The 13443-nt window shown below is 43.0% G+C and overlaps 1 protein-coding gene across 13 annotated transcripts in view; it reads left to right on the top strand.

The window, feature by feature from the left end:
* LOC139413847 (ral GTPase-activating protein subunit beta-like) overlaps nt 1–6007 on the top strand; it is a 57815-nt gene extending 51808 nt beyond the window's left edge. For 12 of the 13 annotated variants that reach the window (XM_071161654.1, XM_071161656.1, XM_071161653.1 and 9 more), the window contains exons 29-30: nt 2881–3029; nt 3197–6006. In XM_071161654.1, the coding sequence (XP_071017755.1) occupies nt 2881–3029; nt 3197–3390 (343 nt within the window). In that variant the 3' untranslated portion in view covers nt 3391–6006. Of the gene's footprint in view, nt 1–2880; nt 3030–3196 lie in introns of all 13 variants that reach the window. The other variant, XM_071161651.1, reaches the window with a different exon arrangement.
* The last annotated feature ends 7436 nt before the right edge of the window (nt 6008–13443 follow it).

The following is a 13443-nucleotide window of genomic DNA, read 5'->3' as shown; positions in this document are numbered from 1 at the left end:
TTAAGAAATATGTAAATTCAATTACAATAGAATAGAATACATGAGATGAGTAAAGCAGTATGTAAACATTATTAAAGTGGCCAGTTAGTCTATGTATATAGGGTAGAAGCCTCTCAGGTGCAGGGTTGAGTAACCGTGTGGTAGCCGGCTTGTGATGGCTATTTAACAGTCTGATGGCCTTGACATAGAAGCCGGTGATCCCCAGTGATGCGTTGGGCAGACTGCACCACCCTCTGGAGAGTCCTGCGGTTGTAGGCGGTGCAGTTTCCGTACCAGGCGGTGATACAGCCTGACATGATGCTCTCAATTGTGCATCTGTCAAATGTGTGAGGGTCTTAGGGTCCAAGCTGAGTTTCTTCAGCCTCCTGAGGTTGAAGAGGTGCTGTTGCGCCTTCACCACACTGTCTGTGTGGTTCGACCATTTCAGATTGTCAGTGATGTATACACAGAGGAACTTGAAGCTTTCCACCTTCTCCACTGTGGGTTTGTCGATGTGGATAGGGGCGTGCTGTGCTCCCTCTGCTGTTTCCTGAAGTCCACGATCAGCTGCTTCGTTTTGTTGAGGATGAGGTTATTTTCCTCACCACCTCCCTGTAGGCCGTCTCGTAGTTGTTGGTAATCAAGCCTACTACTTTCGTGTCTTCTGCAAACGTGATGATTGAGTTGGAGGTGTGCTTGACCACGCAGTCATGGGTGAACAGGGAGTACAGGAGGTGGCTGAGCACACACCCTTGTGGTGTCCCTGTGTTGAGGATCAGCGACGTGGAGGTGTTGTTTCCTCATCACCTGGGGGTGATGGAAGTCCAGGACCCAGTTGCACAGGGCATGGTTCAGACCCAGGGCTCCAAGCTAAGGATGAGCTTGGAGGGTACTATGGTGTTGAAGGCTGAGCTATAGTCAATGAACAGCATTCTTACGTAGGTATTTCTCTTGTCCAGATGGGATAGGGCAGTGTGCAGTGTGATGGAGATTGCATCGTCTGTGGATCCATTAGGGCGGTAAGCAAATTGAGAAGGTTCTAGGGTGTCAGGTAAGGTAGAAGTGATTTGATCCTTGACTAGTCTCTCAAAGCAATTCAAGATGACAGAAGTGAGTGCTATGGGGCGATAGTCATTTAGTTCAGTTACCTTGTGCTTTCTTGGGTACAGGAACAATGGTGGACATCTTGAAGGAAGTGGGGACAGCAGACTGAGATACGGAGAGATTGAATATATCCGTAAACACTCCAGCCAGCTGGTCTGCACATGCTCTGAGGACGCGGCTAGGGATGCTGTCTCGGCTGGCAGCCTTGTCTGGGAGCAAGATGTTGGTGTCCGCGACGTGGCTGGTTTCCCTTTGTAATTCGTGATTGTCTGTAGACCCTGCCACACACGTCTCGTGTCTGAGCTGTTGAATTGTGACTCCACTTTGTCTCTATACTGACATTTTGCCTGTTTTGATCGCCTTACAGAGTGAATAACTACATTGTTTGTATTTGACCATATAACCAGTCACCTTGCCATGGTTAAATAAGGATGGTTTGCTCTTTCAGTTTTGTGCGAATGCTGCCATCTATCCACCGTTTGTGGTTTGGGCAGGTTTTAAAAGTCACAGTGGGAACAACATCCCCTATACACTTCCTGATGAACTCAATCACAGTGTCCATGTATACGTCAATGTTATTCCTAGAGGCTACCTGGAACATATCCCAGTCCGCGGGATCAAAACAATCTTGAAGCATGGATTTCCGATTGGTCAGACCAGCGTTGAATACACCTTAGCACGGGTACTTCTTGTTTGTTTCTACCTATAGGAAGAGAGGAGAAAAATGGAATCGTGATCTGATTTGACGACAGGAGGGCGCGGGAGGTCCTTGTGGGCATTTCAAAAGGGGGAGTAGCGATGGTCAAGTATTTTACCAGAACGAGTGCTGCAGTCAATGTGTTGATAGAACTTCAGTTGCGTTTTTCTCAAATTTGCTTTGTTAAAATCCCCAGCTAAAATAAATGCGGCCTCATGATATGTGATTTGAATAAAGTCCAGTGAAGTTCCTTGAGGGCCGTTGTGGTATTGGCTTGAAGGGAATATACACGGCTGTGACTATCTTGGGAGGTAATACGGTCGGTATTTGATTGAGGTATTCTAGGTTAGGTGAACAATAGCACTTTTGTTTCTGTATGTTATCACAATCAACTGGTTAATCATGAAACATACACCCCCGCCTTTCATCTTTCCGGAGAGTTCTGTATTCCTGTCTGTGCGATGTACTGAGAACCCAGCTGGCTGTATGGACGGGGAAAGTATATCTCGAGAGAGCCATGATTATGTGAAACAGAGGATGTTTACAGTCCCTGATGTCTCTCTGGAAGGAGATACTCGCCCTGAGCTTGTCTACTTTATTGTCCGGAGAGTGAATATACTCAGAAGTGGTGAATGGTGTGCACGCCTCCTGAGTCGGATATACCTCTGTTCAATTTCCCTGGGGGGGTACGAACAAAGGATCCAATTCGGGAAAGTTGTATTCCTGGTCGTATGGCTGGTGAGTTACCGCCGCTCTGATATCCAAAAGTTATTTCCGGCTGTATGATTATTCGTGATGTTAATTTAGCTGAGGAGACAAAGCAGTCAGGTCAGTGGCCTGGACTAGGTCTGCCAGGGCAGCATATAGAACAGAATACAGGAGCAAGGCAATGCACGCTAGAGACAGTACAGGAACAAAGCCAGGCCAGCTGGATGGTGGCTGACCTCCATAAAGCAGAATGGTAAGAGGTGCTCATAGCTCCTCTGCAGCGGAGACAGCGTATCATATCTGCTCTGTTCTACTTCCACCTTTCTGCTCTCCCTCCTCTTCCTAACTGCCTCTCTCTCTATGCATGTCCAACCCTCCCCTCCTCCTTTCAGGCCCACGTCATCAGGTCAGGATGTGCAGGTGATCTTCATCCACCCTCTGAGGACTGGCCTGTTCCGGATCCGCCTGCACGGGGCCCTGGGCAAGTTCAGCATGGTCGTCCCCCTGGTGGACGGCATGGTGGTCAGCAGAAGGTCACTAGGTGAGAGAGAGAAAAAGTGTGGGAGTGATGGGGTGCTTGTGTGTGTGTTAGCCATCAGTGACGAGTGGCACTGTGTGTCTGTCTGTCTTCACACCTGCCAAATGTGTGTGTGAGTCACTCGACCTAGCTCCAAAGTCCTGAGCCATTGGTCCTCTTTCTCCTCTAAGGGTTCCTGGTGAGACAGACGGTGATCAACGCGTGCCGGCGGAAGCGGCTGGAGAGTGACTCGTACAACCCGCCACACGTGCGTCGGAAACAGAAGATCGCTGAGGTGGTGAACCGCTACCGCAACAAGCAGCTGGAGCCCGAGTTCTACACCTCTCTCTTCCAGGAGGTAGAGGAGCGCAGCCTCAACCGGTGAACTTTCACCTTTCACCTCACTCCCCCACACAGAGAGAGACTGACACAAGGACTGCAAAGATTCTATATAACAAATGTTTTTTTTTTGTTATGTAAATTATGAGCAAGTTGCGATTCAACTTGAGGTCAACAATTATTTTTTTATTTCTATGCTGACTCACCGCAGCCACGGCACCTGACCATCTTAGTTTTTCCCACCCCGCGCCACAACACTGCTTATTTGCCACTTACTGTATTTCTGTCTAGACTTCACAGGAGGTTGGTGGCACCTTAATTGGGGAGGACGGGCTCGTGGTAATGACTGGAGCGGAATAGCTGGAATGGTATCAAAAATATCAAACACATGGTTTCCAGGTGTTTGAAGCCATTCCATTTGCACCGTTTCAGCCGTTATTGTGAGCCGTCCTCCCCTCAGCAGCCTCCACTGCTAGACTCACGACAAATTGTAGGACTCTTTGATGGGTTGTGGTTGGGGCACTCACCTCACCTGGCTGCGAGGCTTCAGACTGTCAGCAGAGGGAACATACTCAGTGACTTTAGACTTGTGACGTGGCAAAGAGATTACCGTCTGCACTCAAAATGGCTTCCACTCTATGGCTGTTACCAGTTCCCACAGCCGTATCACTGTGGTTTTTGAAGTCCAGTTCTGTTTGCTTTTCTATAAAACGCATTGGTCTTTTTCATTGGTCATTTTACCATATCTAATGTCGTGTTTGTTGTTGTTATGTTGGTCTGGAGCGAAATAGACCGGTCAAAACATCAGAAAAATTTACTTTTATCTAAAAAAAAAAGGACATTTTTTATTTGCAGAACTCAAATCTCACTTCAGTCAATGGTCATTTTTGACTTACCTAGTGATTTTGGTTTTCTCTTCCCACATGCACACTTGTGCCAGTTAGAGAGTGTGGAAATGTACTTTTACTTAAAATCTCAGGTAGATTGAGCCTTTTTATACTCAATGGCATCTGGGTTGTGTTCATAAGCTACAAAACAGGCGAACTAAACGAACTGAATGAAAAGGGAGGGTCAACCAGAACTTCCAATCAGTCCAATGAGAAACGTTTGTTTTGTTTTCCGTTGTACAGTGTTTTGCTACGATGTGCCCTAATGAATGCGACCGTGGTCCTTGTACTCAATGCACTCCCAACCAACTGACCTCGTTTTAGGCATTATTCACTTTTAAACCTGTGGCATTTCACATTCACTACATCTGATGGTAGAATTCAGGATATATATATATATTTTGGTTTGGATAAAAAAAACATTCACTTGGTTTGTTTCTTTCCATATCAAATTAAAAAATATATGAAAAAAAATGTTGATTGGTGATATTAAGGGTGAGTTTCACTTTGATAGTCACAGTTGGAAAAATTATCGTCTTTGGTGATTTAAAAAATGATTTGTCATGAGTACTGTGTTTAACATCCCATTCCAGATGTGACATCACAGACTAGAGAACCTGATACATACCGCCATGTTGTGTCCATAATATTTTTGTTTTATGTCCAGCCTAAAACCAAATTCAGACCATTAAATCACTAGTGTGTAGTGGCAGAGGATGTACTTCTCTTTTTTTTTCACCAAAGTGTCTTTATTTGTGCTTGATTTGATTTCAGACAACACAACAGGGCTGAAACACAGTAGTTTTATGTAGCCATTTAAAAAATGATCTATTAAGGGTTGGATGGCTACTACTGGCGTCCTGTTCATACCCCCCGTGTATGTAACTGGGTCTGTCTAAAACACAGATTTTATACGTTATTATTCTCTTTTTTTTTACAATATGTAAAATAATCCGGAACTATATTTCTTTTGCATGATATTTTCCGTGGTGATCTACCCGAGCCATTTATACTTTCAGGAAATAACATTTCCTCCACTTTCGTTCCATAGATTGCTAATTTTGTGTTTAATTTTGGAATGATTTCCATTTTCTTGACTGTTAAGGAAAAGATGAATTGTACTAAACTATTGAAACCTTACTGTATCTGGGGAAGCTAAAGGCTCACTTGAGTTATTTATATTTCTCCAGAATAATATTACTGTCATTTCCGGTTACTTGCTTATTGGCAATTGACAAGTCCTGTGTTTGAGGATCAATAATGCAGTAAAATGTTAGTCTGGTCCCAGATCTGTTTGTGCTGTATAGCCAACTCCTAGGGTTGTTAGCAACTTCAAGAGTTTGTGCTTTCTAGCACAACCTGATCTGTGTCCAGGCCAGTAAAATGTCACTTCAGGCATGACTTTTGCTGTCAATTTACTAGTGTTAACTGTTTTGAATATGGAATGTCTAACCTATTGCTGATTTTCAAATGGCCTCAATGAATTTAAATTCTCAATTGAATTGATACTCTAGCCTGCCATTGTGTCGATTTTTATCCCGTTCCTCAGAAACCACTCATTTATTCTGTAAATGTTGAAGGTATCAACTTGTATGAAGTTGGAAGATGTGTACATACTGAGGGTGTGAAAGTATATTTTGTTCATCTGTTCCTCCGTTAGGAAAGACACAAAATCTGCTTGTTTGTATTGGTCTTATTATGTGCGTGTCGAAAAACAAACTCATTGGATATTGAATGTAACACAATGTAACAAATAAAGATTTTGATTCACTTATTGTCATGTTTATGCTGTGTGGTTCTCCTACACAATTAGGTGCAGTTAAAACTGTCCGTTTCTGACACTTATGTATGTAAGAAGTTTAAATAATCTGAACTTTCGATGCGCTGAAACACGGACAATGATGAATGCATATGATTTCATATGTCTCTGTGTGACTTCATTCTGAGAATGGACCGATCATCCTTAAATGTTTTACCTTTCCAAGACTAATTATTGTGTTTGACCTGAACTGACACACCATGACTGGTAGTCGACACCCATAAAAATAGAATTACAGTAGATTTATAGTAAAAACATTAATGCTGCTGTAACTTTATTTTCTCATATCAGCAGGCCGATAAAAGTCCATGGGCCAGATGGAATAGATTCATCCATCTGTTTCCATAGGACACATCCCATTTCAAATATTGATTGGAATTGTAAACCAGTGTGCAAAGACTACCTCCATATCGGAGTAGGGTGTGGGTGCCCCAGCACACTGTTCCTGGGTCAGTTTTTAGCATTGTCCCTACTAATGGTAAAGTGATGCTAGAAGCTGATCCTAGATCTGTACATAGTGGAAACATTACCTTGGAGCCCCATCTATCTGTGTGACTGGAGGACTGTGTTACATCTGCCAATGAAAAAATAGTTTTATAAGTACTTTTGATTTATATATGTATTCTAGGGTGACGAGGTGTTTTCCATATAAAAAAATAATCAATGAAGACTCGATGGTTAACACCATAACTGCAATGTATCTGAACAACGGACCACTAGGTCCTCCAAACAACGCACCCAAAGGATATGTTCTTCTTCTCCATGTTTTAAAGTGGTCCCTGTAGCCTTCACACAGCCCTATGCAGCTCAAGTGTTAATTCACACTCACAGCAGCTCATGGCACCTAAAATTGGTGTGACTAAGCTGGTAATTTTCACATACACTACATTCCTTGTTTATCTACTGTATCTGAAAAGGCTCTCAAAAAATGCCATATTTAGTACTGTACTAATGTTTGCAGTTCTTTAGAGACCCCCCCCCCCCTGCCTACTTTTCAGGATCAATTTAGGTATTGAACAAAACCACCTGAAGACTTGACTATTCAAGTCTTTACCTCCAAATTGAAATCCAAATACAGGATCAATGTGGGTTAAGCACTATCAACCAGGGTCACTGTGTGTGTGTGGGGCAGGTGTGCGGCATTCGTACAAATGTGTACAGTGGGGCAAAAAAAGTATTTAGCCAGCCACCAATTGTGCAAGTTCTCCCACTTAAAAAGATGAGGCCTGTAATTTTCATCATAGGTACACTTTAACTATGACAGACAAAATAAAATAAAATAAAAAAAATCCAGAAAATCACATTGTAGGATTTTTTATGAATTTATTTGCAAATGATGGTGGAAAATAAGTGTTGCCTGATACTTGGTGGAATTCATTATGCCATCAATCTTAACCAGTGCCTCTGGACCTCTGGAATTAAAAAAGCCCCAAAACATCACTGACCCCCTTCCATATTTCACCGTGGGTATGTGGTGCCTCTCCTTGTAGGCATCTCTGTTTTGACGCCAAACATGCCGATGCTGTATCTGACCAAAACGTTACATTTTGGTCTCATCTGACCAGAGCACCTTCTTCCAATCATAATTTAAATGACATTTGGCAAACTCCAAGCGCTTGTGTCTGTGTCTCGTGGTCATTAAGGGCTTTCTTCTGACAACCCTTCCAAAGAGCCTGTGGTTGTGGAGGTGGTGTCTGATGGTGCTTTTTGAAACCTGGTGACCCCAAGACGCCACCAAGGCCTGCAATTCTTTCACAGTGATTCTTGGGGATTTTGTTGCTTCTCTCACGATCCTCCTCCCCATCCTGGGGGGAAAAATGCATTTGCGTCCTCTACCCGTGTGGTTTTCAACTGTTCCATATCTTTTGAATTGTTTAATAATTACCCTGACAGTGCTCAGTGGTATATTCAATCGTTTGTGGATCTTCTTGTAGCCATTACCAGATTTATGAAGGTCTACGACCATCTGTCCCTTTTGAACTGCCAGTTCTTTTGTTTTCTTCATGGTGTTGGATGACAAAGGGATATTGCATGCGTGTTACCTCATTTTTATACCCTAGTGAAAAAGGAAGTGATGTAATGGCTCAATATAGTTCCTTAAGACTTAGATAAACTTAAATAAGTGGAATTTAATTCCTGGTTTAATGTTGGTAGATGTTATTTACAATTTAAGGGTGCCATTAATTGGGAAACTTTGATTTGGAGGACATTGACTTTTAATTAAATCAATAAATTATTTTGTTGGGTTCCATTGAAACATGAATAAAGTACAGTATTTTTCACATGTTGTTATTTTGAGTTTATCTCTATAGTTATATTGTTTATATTTTTTAAAGTATTGTTTGTGCATTGCCAGTCAGGGGTGCAAGTCATTTTGGAGCCCACTGTATCTTTGAAAGACAGGGTCCTGAAAAAGGGACGTTTCTTTTTTTGCTGAGTTTAGATTGGGCAAGATAGTCAGGAACATGGGGAGCAACAGCAAGAGCTGTCCTCTCCACCTGGGTAGAGCCCCAGAAGGCCAACAACATTTCATTTGACTCTTTCCAGCCCCTCCGCTCAGGCTGCAGGTACAGACAACCTAGAGCCCCTCCCCTCTGGCTGCAGGTACAGACAACCTAGAGCCCCTCCCCTCCGGCTGCAGGTACAGACAATCTAAAGTCCCTCCCCTCATTCTGCAGGTACAGACAACCTAGAGCCCCTCCCCTCAGGCTGCAGGTACAGACAACCTAAAGCCCCTCCCCTCCGCTCAGGCTGCAGGTACAGACAACCTAGAGCCCCTCCCCTCCGGCTGCAGATACAGACAACCTAGAGCCCCTCCCCTCAGGCTGCAGGTACAGACAATCTAAAGTCCCTCCCCTCATTCTGCAGGTACAGACAACCTAGAGCCCCTCCCCTCAGGCTGCAGGTACAGACAACCTAGAGCCCCTCCCCTCCGCTCAGGCTGCAGGTACAGACAACCTAGAGCCCCTCCCCTCAGGCTGCAGGTACAGACAACCTAAAGCCCCTCCCCTCTGGCTGCAGGTACAGACAACCTAAAGCCCCTCCCCTCTGGCTGCTGGTACAGACAACCTAAAGCCCCTCCCCTCTGGCTGCTGGTACAGACAACCTAAAGCCCCTCCCCTCTGGCTGCTGGTACAGACAACCTAAAGACCCTTATGTCACTTATGTCACTTTAGTACTTGCATTTTAACATTTTTATAAAAACATTTATTTAACCTTTATTTAACATCTACTAGGCGTTTTGACATTTTTATAAAAACATTTATTTAACCTTTATTTAACATCTACTAGGCGTTTTGACATTTTTATTTTGAAATTGCACTTACCCAGCCTACTTGCTTGTAAATATCCTTTGCTATTTGTTGTGTTTAAATATGTGATTTCATTTGTATGTTTTATGACTGCTGCTAAATGAATTGCCTCTTTGAGGACATTATAGTTTTCTGAATCTGTACACCCATCTTCCCAAAGGGACATGCAGGCCCAACTGCTAAGATATGGTCTGTCTCCTGGGAAGTAGGTTATCGTAATTTACGTTCCTCCTCCACCCTCCTACCCCCCACTGTATGCTCCTGCTGAATGTGCTCACCCCTCCACGACGCCTCATTTCTCCTGACCCAGTCGGCCTTGGTGGCTCGATGCAGCCCCACAATACCTGGCAACCGCAGCAGTGTTGGTGGGGGAGGGTTAATTATCTTGGCAAGGTCTGCAAAGGCCTGGGTCAGTTCCATGCCACACCATCTTAACCCTCTGAAGCACTGCTGTAACCCCTTATGCTCAATTTCTCGACCCCCAAATCACACCTTTTCTTCTCAATATCAACGATTTACGGGGTGTTTTGGCATATTTTTTCATTGGGAAGGGGGCGAGAGGTGAGAAAATTATAATCAGTATTAACCTTTGTAATATCTTATAATGTTAGTATGATAAAACATCTTATGCAGCTCTTATTTGATGGGATTATAATGAGATGATAATAAAATGGCATAGGTGTTTATGACAAGTTTCACAATGCGTTCGACCACAATATTATCTGCACACTGTACATTAAAGGGGCCTACTGTACGTCTTTTTGTGCCAGCATGGTTCATTAAGGCAGAGCTTGTATGCTTATAACTCTTTTTTCCTTTACATCTCTGTTTCATTCCGTTAGAAAAACAGAAGTTCAATGGATTTCATGCCTGCCCAATAATCTCTCAGACCCTGTGAGGAAGATCCACTCTGATGTTTTAGTTATCTGAATTAATTACTGTAATAATATGCTCCCTGTTGTGTTCATTATAACAATTATTGTACCATTGCTAGAATGTTACAATATCTAACAATGTTCTATTAAAAATTGCAGTGTGAGTCTTTGTTTTTGCTGGAAATAAGACTTTAATACTCAGCTCCTGTTCACAACAAAGCCATTGAATGTTTATGTTCAACCATTTCTCCTGAATGTATTATAGCTTGACACATGACACACACAGATCACATGCATTCCATTCCAGTGTGAGAATGCCTTTGTTTCTTTACTGTGTAAACAGCTGTCTATTTCACTCCTTTCTGAGCAGGTGCACCGAGGGAGGATGGAGCCATGTATAGCGAGATCTTGACCAACAACCTCCTTCTGTAACGGTCGTCGTATGAAGGAGAGGACCAAAGCGCAGCGTGGTAAGTGTTCATCTTGATTTTTAATAAGAAACGTGAACACTGAAACAAAAACAATAAACGACAATGTGAAATAACTAAACCGAAACAGTACCGTGTGGACCAAACACCCACAACTCAAAAGTGAAACCAGGCTACCTAAGTATGATTCTCAATCAGGGACAACGATTGACAGCTGCCTCTGATTGAGAACCATATCAGGCCGAAGACAGCAATCCCAAATCATAGAAAAACGAACATAGACAACCCATCCAACTCACGCCCTGACCATACTGAAACAAAAGACAAAACAAAGGAACTAAGGTCAGAACGTGACACCTTCCCTCAGTAAGAGCATTGAAGATGGGTCGTGGCTGGGTCTTCCAGCATGACAACGACCCGAAACACACAGCCAGGGCAACTAAGGAGTGGCTCCGTAAGAAGCATCTCAAGGTCCTGGAGTGGCCTAGCCAGTCTCCAGACCTGAACCCAATAGAAAATCTTTGGAGGGAGCTGAAAGTCCATATTGCCCAGCGACAGCCCCGAAACCTAAAGGATCTGGAGAAGGTCTGTATGGAGGAGTGGGCCAAAATCCCTGCTGCAGTGTGTGCAAACCTGTTCAAGAACTACAGGAAACGTATGATCTCTGTAATTGCAAACAAAGGTTTCTGTACCAAATATTAAGTTCTGCTTTTCTGATGTATCAAATACTTATGTCATGCAATAAAATGCTAATTCATTACTTGAAAATCATACAATGTGATTTTCTGGAGATTTTTTTTTAGATTCCGTCTCTCACAGTTGAAGTGTAGCTATGATTAAAATTACAGACCTCTACATGCTTTGTAAGTAGGAAACACTGCCGATTTTGCAGGTTATCAAATACTTGTTCTCCCCACTGTATACATGATTGAGCAATTTTTCCGAGACCTGTCCGAGCTCCAAGATCAAATCTAGTTTACTATCATTACCTGAAGACAGTTTCCATGGTTACCATCCCCAACCAGCTTTTGTATCCAATCTAAAAATGTTTCAAAATCTATAAAATCATCTTGACATTCATTCTCTGATGGCTGAGTAGGCTACATACCTGTGATCTGGTCAACCTGATAGTGAATCAGCACAACCGTTCTCTTACAAAAAAGACTACAGTTTACAGATGTAGGATCTTACTTGAACCAGTTATCTACAACTGGAAAATATGCCTGCAGCAACAGGAAATTTGAATTGTTGAATTATGTGGATTATAATTAATGGACATTTTTGTAGGGGTTTATACATTTTTCGTGAGGGAAAATCAAGTCTGAAATTTCAAAGTGGAAATTACAAACTTCAAATGCCTTTTAAAACTGCAAATGGCTGGTAGGAGCGTTGGGCCAGTAACCAAAAGGTTTCTGGATTGAATTCCTGAGCTGACAAGGTAAAAATATGTTGTTCTGCCCATAAGCAAGGCAGTTAACCCACTGTTCCCCGGGCGTTGATGACGTCACCTCTCTGATTCAGACACATTTCAGTTGAATCCATTCAGTTGCACAACTGACTAGGCATCCTCCTTTCCTTTGAGTTTAAAATTCCTACATTGCAGGAAAGTTCTCCAGCAACAACAGGGTGACGAGCAGACACCTCTACGAGCAGACACCTCTACGAGCAGACACCTCTTTTCACTTGGCTGTGTGTCTAGGCCTACTTCAGTTGTTTATTTCTTTGTGTTTTCTGGGCTCAGTGTGTGATTTACTAACACGTCTGGCTGGTATTGTCAGTCGTATTAGAAAGGCGATCTGCGGAAAGCAGATAGTGAGTCTATAGAATCTATATTGACAAGATGGACACCACAGTGTGGGTGAAGTGTCTCGCTCTTGTCATAAGATGGATACCGCTGCTTCACTTCACCTTGCCACTCTGGCCGCCAGGGACAAGAGGCACAGAGAGGAAGAGGCCTTATTGTTCTGCTGGGTTGGTTGTCATGGAAATGCTGCCTTACCAGAGGAAAACCAAACTCAGCACCTTAAACTTTAAAGCCAGGGTGGGTTGACTCTCTTGCTTTCTTTCTTTCTCTTTTCTTTATTGTGTAGCCTATGATACTGTATGATAATAGAGGACTTTTTTGCCTATTGGAGATCTAAACCCCCCCACAACCAATAGTATTAGACTGCATAAGAAATTAAATAAATAAATTGCTTCTACTAGCTTAATGTACTGATATTTGTAGGTGGAAGAAGGTGAAGAGGACCAAGGTGCAGCGTGGTACGTATTCATGGTACATTTAATAAAGAAACTGAACACTAGAACAAAAAAACAAAGTGGAACAAACGAAACAGTTCTGTCTGGTGCAGACACACAAAGACAGAAAACAACTACCCACAACCAATAGTGGGAAAACAGGCTGCCTAAGTATGGTTCTCAATCAGAGACAACGATAACCAGCTGCCTCTGATTGGGAACCATACCAGGCCTAAACATAGAAATCAAAACATAGAACACCCACCCACATCACACCCTGACCAAACTAAAAATAGAAACATACAAAGCAATCTACGGGCAGAGCGTGACCACCAGTCTACAGTGTATTAGTGCTAACGGATTTGGAGTGAGTGTGTGAAGGAGATTAATATTGTTCCTAGAGGTACACAGTTCTCAGCATCTCTAGTGCCTTGTGCTTAATTTCAAAGCAATCAACCCCCTGAGAGGAGGCAAAGGTTTGCATCCCAAATGGCACCCTATGGTTCCAGGTCAAAAATGATTCTGATTCTAGTGCACTATT

This window comes from Oncorhynchus clarkii, chromosome 7 (genome assembly GCF_045791955.1).
Source record: "Oncorhynchus clarkii lewisi isolate Uvic-CL-2024 chromosome 7, UVic_Ocla_1.0, whole genome shotgun sequence".
Taxonomy (NCBI): domain Eukaryota; kingdom Metazoa; phylum Chordata; class Actinopteri; order Salmoniformes; family Salmonidae; genus Oncorhynchus; species Oncorhynchus clarkii.
Note: the sequence above shows the minus strand (reverse complement) of the source record. Positions and strands in the feature narration are given on the sequence as shown.